The 7,524-nt window shown below is 54.7% G+C and overlaps 2 protein-coding genes across 3 annotated transcripts in view; both read right to left on the bottom strand.

Annotated features, from left to right (window-relative positions):
• Positions 1–793, bottom strand: part of LOC113218463 (sodium-coupled monocarboxylate transporter 2) — a 10,209-nt gene extending 9,416 nt beyond the window's left edge. The window contains exon 1 of one of the 2 annotated variants that reach the window (XM_026438831.2): positions 417–793. Coding sequence is in view for 1 of the 2 variants with exons in the window: in XM_026438832.2 (XP_026294617.1) it covers positions 417–431 (15 nt within the window). In the remaining variant the exon portion in view is untranslated. The remainder of the gene's footprint in view (positions 1–416) is intronic. The other variant, XM_026438832.2, reaches the window with a different exon arrangement.
• Positions 794–3,436: 2,643 nt separating this feature from the next.
• On the bottom strand, positions 3,437–6,297 carry LOC113218464 (alpha-2A adrenergic receptor-like). Its single transcript, XM_052273167.1, has 5 exons — positions 6,282–6,297; positions 5,602–5,784; positions 4,873–5,259; positions 4,422–4,602; positions 3,437–4,173 (listed from the first exon to the last, which is right to left on the bottom strand). The coding sequence occupies exons 1-5, from the start codon at positions 6,295–6,297 to the stop codon at positions 3,978–3,980; spliced, it is 963 nt and encodes a 320-aa protein (XP_052129127.1). The 3' UTR covers positions 3,437–3,977.
• Between the last annotated feature and the right edge of the window lie 1,227 nt (positions 6,298–7,524).

Genomic DNA, 7,524 nt, shown 5'->3' with positions numbered 1-7,524 from the left:
CCCCTCCTCCCCGCCGCCTCCTCACCCACCTCTTCTCGCGCCTGCAACAGAACTGGTCTGTACTGGCCGGACCCAAACGAGACTCTGCAACTCGAAGGTTGTCTTTAACTGACTGGAGAAATGCTTTAATCATTTGAACTATGTGGTTTCCGGTGCGATTTCATTGGAATCAATCGCAACTATGGAATTAATTTAGTGCCATTCTTTCCAACAGATACGGTTGCATAATTTATTGATGACGAATAAAACAACTCAAATGCTAAGCCGCAATGACAGTCCCTCCTCGAGGTTCTAACAGCCCTGACCAATCAGGTCGACAGATCGAAGTATACTTCTGTGGTGTCTAATTTGCCCCATAGCACAAATGAACCTGTGCTCATCCTCTCACCTGCCCTGTGCCCTGTGGTTAGACCTACCATTGCGGGGGCCATTCTCCAGAGCTGGGGTTGGCGCGGCGCTGTGAGGGCGGCGGCGGCCCCCGCCTCCTAGAGCTGCCCCGGCCCCGGCCCAGGGCGGCCGCGCCTCAACAGGTGTGTAGCGGAGCGAGTAGAGCCCGGGGCCCTGCCGCACCGCGCCGGGGCGGCTGCAGGGGCGTGGCGATTGGCGAAGCTGCTGAGCGGCGGCGGCGGAGAGAGGGGGGCTGTGGTGCAACCCCTGGCAATGCGCGACTCTGATCGAGAGGACGGCGTTGTTGACGGCGATGGTATGGTGACGACTCGCGCGCGGCCCGCTGCTCGAAGCTGAACGCTTGTCTGGACTTAAAAAGACTGTCTGACGGCACACCTCAGCCGTGCACGGCTGGCGGCGGGACGCGCGGCCCCCGTCGTGCCCGGCTCGGCCCGGCTCGGCCCGGCTCGGCCCGGCTCGGCTGCGCTCCGCTCGGCTCGGGCCCGGGGCTTTTCTTTATCAGCAGCGCTGAGGTGGCGGGGCGTGGCCGTGTGTGGTCGGAGGCGGCTGCAGCGGGCGCGTGCCATGTGCATACCGCAAAGTATGCACCGCGCGCTCCCAAACTTCCACCTCCGCTACGACGTGTTTTCACGCAGTGTTCCCAAACGAAAACAAGCAAGAAGCCACGAAAGAGTGCTGCTTTTGAAACTGGTTGAACCTGGCGAAGTTTCCACGAGAGTGGGGCTATCACCAAAACACCAGGGCATTCCTTGAACCGACAGATCGTGCGACTGGGAAGCTGACTTTGCGGAGAGTTTCGACGAAGTTTCAATTAGACAGGATTAAAGTAAGTGGTGTACAAAGAGCAGAGTTATTTACATACGCTGGACAAACGAATCATTTTCATCCGTGGTATTTTGATGGGAAACGGCGAGGGCGGGGGGAGGCGCAGGGGGCAGACTGGCGTTTGAACCGGTTGACTGGTCGCCCAGCGGCCATATAAACTGACGGCCAGCACGGCTGCAGGGAAGAGCTGCCGCCGGTGTAAACTTACTTCTGCGAGTGTCACATAGGGATCGTCCAGTACGTCCGTTGTTTGACAGTCCCCAAGACTGTCTCTACCAGAAGGGGCAAACGTACCCCGCCCCCTCCCATCTCCTCTAGAACAGGGCTGCAGGGGCCTTGGTGTGTTTGTGGCGACCGCTGCGTTCAGCTCCGCCCCCTCTCCCCCCTCCCCTCCGATCACTCGGCTCCTTTATCAGAATACGCAATTTACGGGGGCTCAGCGCCTGTGGAGCATAGGGTAGGCCATCCCGCAGTACACGCATGCACTGCAGACGAGATGTTGCCTACCTTGCCCCGCGCTGCCTCCCGGCCAGTGACACCGCTCGCTCGCCGAAGTTCTGTGAGCCTCGCCCGGCCTGCGACCATGAGAGCCTATCCGCGAGGCAGGCCGAGAGTATAGCGAAGGCCGCTGAGCATAGGTGACCCGTGACCAACGAACCCCTTCCCAGCTCACACGAAAGAAGATAACAATGCCATCTGCTGTAGCTGTAGCGCTGGCCAGAAATTGGCTAACTTTTAAACTGTTGCAGCAAAACATGCGCTGAAGTGATCATATTTGCTTCAGGAACTAATGGCTTCCCGGCTCGCTTTCCGGGAACAGCTTACCCTGCATGAGCTGTGAGCAGAGCTTGAAAGTACCTGCCTAGCCGACAAAAGCCATGACAGCTAATCAGTGCTGCTGGCGGAACTCATGCTGCAATTGGCCAGCCACACACTAGAGTAGAGCTATGAGGAAGTTGCCCGATAAGAGGAACAAAAAGAAGGTAGCACTGGGGAGGTGGCGTGGCGCCGTCCCTAAACAAAGCAGAACGCCGGATGACCATACTGTGTTTTGTCGCGAGTGGATGTGTGATCATTAATCAAGTTTTGTAGAATTTTTAAAGAAAAATTGGTCCCATACTAGACCGGCGTAACAATATAGTGTCAAAAAGTGCTTCTGCAAAGTTTGGCTTCGGAAAAGTAAGTTTATACAATCCTCTAAACCGTCCCGGTGTCGTTGTTTAGGTTAGTGTACGGACATATTAAATTGGTACAATTATAACTCGATGATAAAGACTCAACTGTCGTAATAAACTTTCGTATAGGTGGTACCAAGTTGCTTGATGTATAGGCCGTTCTATACTGTTTGAAATCTAACGACACGCGTCCTAACCTCTGCTAGACTGTCGCTCATCTTCTGCTTTGTTTAGGGACGGCGCTACGCCACGCCACCTCCCCAGTGCTACCTTCTTCATGTTCCTCTTATCGGGCAACTTCCTCATATGGAGAGAATGCAGAGAGGAAGAAAGGCAAACAGGCACTGTTTAAAGTTTACAAATAGCAAGTTTCAAGTTTACAATGCTTGGTAGACTTTTTACAGAGCCAGTTCGATTTCATTTAATCCCGCTTTAATGCCTTTTCAAAGCAGAGGGGCGGGGGCTGAAAAATTAGGACGCGCCGCCGATCCTGAACATTTGACGTAAAAAGCTCGCCCAGAGAGATAAGCGAGAGGGAGTTTATGGAGAAGGCGGACCGGGCGTAGGCGGCTAAGGTCAGCCCTTGTTTTGTGCGCAGCCCCGCGGGCAGGGCAGGGCGGAGCTGCTGCTCCAGTTCCCAATGTTCAAGGCCGCCCTCTGCTAGCCGCCACACCTGCTCAAGGCGTCTCTCCCTTACTGCTTTCCAAGGTTGTCAGGCGACGACACGCGAGGCGGCGGCGGCGTGGCGGAAGCACGGCTAAATTCAAAGCATTTCGAGATAACCTCGAGCAGCCTCGCGCACAGCAGCCTCCGGCACGCCTGCTGCGCTGAATGGAGCCGCCTGGAGCCACCTGGAGCTGCCTGGAGCCGCCTGGAGCCGCCTGGGGCGGTCCTCATTAGGGGGAGGGCGTGTGTAGTGTCGCGGGGGAAAGTTGGCGGCACTGCTTTCGCGCGCACCAAGCTATGCGGCCGCGTTCAAACAAGAAGTTCCAAGTAAGTAATGGTGGGGAAAAGCACGGGAGCGTGACTACAAAACAATAGGGCTGGTTTTATTATTAGCAAATTATTCATCGTTTCATCGTTAGTACATTTTTTTCCTTTGAAAAGACTAGAATGTAAGACTACAAATTACGTAATTTAAAAGGTATTGAAGCATTTAATCCCTCACAAACGAGACGTGTCATCAATTACACCCGAAAACTTATTCTATGTGTATTTGCAAGGTATAATAAATATTAACATTAAGTTCGAATAAATAAATAAATAAATAAATAATAATGCAATTAAAAAACCCTGCGTAAAACAAACACTCATATAACTTCGATACCCACACACCCCTTGGTGCCGACGTACTGATCTTTGAGTCTTATACTATGGGTTGCCAAGTACCCTGTGTATGAAATTCCCTATCTCTAGCTGCCAGAAAGTTGTCCGCCTGAAGCAGCATCTTCATGCATTTTTATTACCGATTATGAAAACAAAACAAAAAATCACAGATGCCTCTAAAACGATTATTAGCAGTAAACAATAGGATAAAAATAGATGGCTTCAGTTTGAGACTAAGCACGACTAGACGGCCGAGATGGCGACGCTGGGCGCGCGGGGCCCGGCTATCCGTATGGTGACGTGGTGGCGGTGCAGGGCGGCGCGGCGGCACGGCGAGGTGCCCAGGTGCGTGACCGTCTCCGTCGCACCGGAGTTGTGGTCCGGGACCGCGGCGGGCGACTCCCTGAGCGCCAGCACCCACGTGAAGGGCGGCACCTTCCTGCGGGCAGGACAGCGTTACAGCACCAGGGCAAAGCGGGCAGGGGCGGGCGGCGCTGCTAAAGGTAGGCAGCGACAACTTTAAATGAGGCTTGCCCGTCCCGTCCCACGTCCCGGGACCAGACTGGGTCGAGGTCACCGGATACCGGCCTTGGAGGACCCTCGCCTCGGGGGACCCTCTGGGACCCTCGAGAACCAGCAGCGCGCGGACCCAGCACGTGGCGCCTCTCCCAGGCCACTCGCACTGACCTGAGCGTGCGGCAGATGTGCGTCGAGAACAGACAATAGATGAGCGGGTTGGCCGCGGAGTTGAGCGGGGCGAGGCTCTGCACGAAGGAGGCCACGGCGATGTTGGTCTGCGTGCGCGGGATGCCGTCGTACACCTGCAGCAGGTTGAGCACGAAGTACGGACTCCAGCAGAGCACGAACACTGAGACAGAAAGAACATGCGTTCAACATGAGTCACTGATTTCGTAGATTTCAAGGGGGTTCGTTGTCACGACCGGCCAAAAAGATTCTCGATTCCAGCTATCAAATCAATAGTTTTCAACTCTCAGGGACCATTTGCAGGGATGTAGCCCTCAACTTCACCGCCAATGCCTATATTTCATTAGTGCAAAATCGTTCACCAATCTTATTGGTTTTCAATTCATTGTCGCTTTGAGCTAAATGGCGTGCGGAGCTGGCGCTGCGTGCTCACCGAACACGATGACGAGCGTCATCTTGACGGTCTTGATCTTGGCGCGGGGGATGATGCCCCGGGAGGAGGCTCGCCGGCAGTCGGACTCGTCCCTGGGAGGCCCGCTGTGGAAGCTGCCCGCCTGCGAGCAGGCCGTCGCCGCCGACGTGAAGGGGCGCGTTCGGAACGAGTTGACGTGCGAGCCGCGGTGGCCCGAGCCCGGCCCCCGGCTCCGCGAGCTCCCCTTGGAGCCCGTCCTCGCGGGCACAGAGGCCAGCGAGCCGTCCAGCACCGCCGGCCCCGTCCCCGCGGCCGAGTCGGTGCAGCCCCAGCGCGAGGGAACGCTCTTGACGCGCTTCAGCAGCGGGCCCGACATCAGCGCGCGCTGCATGCCGCCCTCGCCGGCGCCTGCACAAAACACATCAAATAAGTGCACTGTTTTAAAAGAAAACTCTCTCAAACCAAATTATGTTAAATGTACTAATGAGGGGACAACGACCCTAAGAACACAGACATCGTTATCAACTTTTTATTTTAGCTGCCCAAGCAGAAATTTTTAGGTTGGAGGGGAGGGGGGGGGGGCAACAAACCACATTGTGTCCCAAATTATATCTGCGGGGAAATTGGTGACAGACGATGTTAACGCGACATTTGACGACCTGACTATACCCTACGTGACACGCGGTTCTCGCTTTCCGAAACGACAAAATCGATCAGAGTTGGTCTCGCCCTTGTTCCCCTCCCCCGCACCTCTGCGCGGCCGGCGCCGTGGCCCCGCCATGCCGTGGCTCTTGTTCCAGATGGTGCACACGATGACGGTGTAGCAGGTGGAGATGATGAGGGCGGGCAGCGCGAACAGCGCCAGGAACACGACGGTGATGTACAGGCGCCAGTGCCAGCGCTGCGGCAGCTCGATCCAGCACTGCGTGTGTCCTGAAAGCAGAGGGTCATGGTCTTGAGGAAGTGATAGCGTGGCAAGAGATGGCCAGAGCAGCAGGAGGCGCTTTATTCATCTTCTTATTCTCTCTTCTTGTGCACGTCGAGATGCACGCTAAGCACGCCACGTCCACTAGGGCCGCAGCTGTATCAGCTCTCCCGCGACTTTCCCCCAGTTTGCGGCTTGTCTCCGCCCCCTCCCCTCTCCATCCAATCGTAACTGAACCAGGCTCAGCTGCCAAGTCTTAAGCGCGGGCGAATATTATTAGGGATGACCGGGGATCCAGGAGCGAACTCACGAGCTCCTCTCCATCCCAGGCCCGGCTCTAGTTCGACTTGACAAGCCGCCCAAGAGGCTTACCCACCTGCGCGGCCCGCGGGCGCCCCCTCTAGCCCCCCCCCTCCGCTCGGCGGCAATCTGAGCAAGAAGCGACCGCCTGGAGTGGCTCCTCCAGTCCTCCAGTTGACCCCCTCCCCCCTCCTGCCGGACCCACCCTTGGCCCTGGCCATTGTCTCGGTGACGTCGTAGGCATCGGGCCGCCGCTAAGCCTAAGCGGTCGCGACCGCCACGACCTCCTTATGGTGGCGGCTGGCTGGAGAGGAGCAGACTGTGCTCACTTAACCGACATTGTTTTCACCTTTACGGCGTGATCTTGTCAACGGGAGGACATATTGAGCGTAACGAGTGATTCATCATTAGAAACACGAAAGTGCACTGAATTTTCGTTACCCTACGACCGGAGGTGCTCAAACCACTACTTGTGCGGCTTGTGCCCATAAATAAATTTCATGACAAAATTATTTGCGTTAAAGGGTAACGAAAATTCAGTGTACTTTTATTTTTACCCGTCTTTACCTAATGATGACTCGATGAGGTTCATATATCTTGTTGAAAATACAGTGCCGAAAAGTTGGAAATAATTTCAGTTCAGAGGTTAGCACAGGCTTAGTGTAGTGGAGCCCGCGTCACTGTGAAAAATTTCCTCGTAAAGTAACGACATTTTACAGAATAATGTTGTAAATTTACGGTGGACCATTTTGGCTCATCGATTAAGTCCAAGTCGATAGGTAGTGATTGTAAGTTTACAACTTTAAGTTGTAATTTTACGGACTCACATCATGGAAAATTTTCCTGTAAGCTTGCGAATATTTTTCACAGTGCTGGCGCCAATCGGCCCGCGGGCAGCGGTAGCACCCAGCAGCCCGGGGCCAGGTCGGACAATGCCACACCAGGGAATAAGGGTCAAAGTCCATCGCGCGGCCCCGGCCCCGAGCATGTTCGCGCACAATTGGGCAGCGACTGCTTTGTTCCGCGTGCCCCACTACTGTTCATAACTCGGAGGAAAGATGGGGAAGGAAGAAAACAGGATAGACACTGACTTGAAAGAAACAATTTTTGCACGTAGGTAGGTAAAATATGTCCGTGTGTCCATCTAATTAATTTAGATACAATATTGTATCTATGTTTCAGACAAAAGAAGCAGTTGTACCTCTCTACCGACGAATTTATATCTGATGGCGATGTGCAGAACGATACATCTAACCTAGGTACAAATAACTGTCCCTCCCCTTTAACACGTTGATTACCACGTGACCACACGCGTGGTCATAATAACACGGGTTTGCTACCCCCTCCCCCTGAGACTCAACGTGTTCAGAGTATGTGAGAAAGAGAGAGGGAGAGAGGGAGATAGGGAGAGAGGGAAAGAGGGAAAGAAAAGGAGAGGAGGGGGGGGG

The sequence above is a fragment of the Frankliniella occidentalis genome, unplaced genomic scaffold (genome assembly GCF_000697945.3).
Source record: "Frankliniella occidentalis isolate FOCC.00 unplaced genomic scaffold, Focc_3.1 Scaffold251, whole genome shotgun sequence".
NCBI classification, from domain to species: Eukaryota; Metazoa; Arthropoda; class Insecta; order Thysanoptera; family Thripidae; genus Frankliniella; species Frankliniella occidentalis.
The sequence above is the reverse complement of the archived record's forward strand: the minus strand, read 5'-3'. Positions and strand labels throughout refer to the sequence as shown.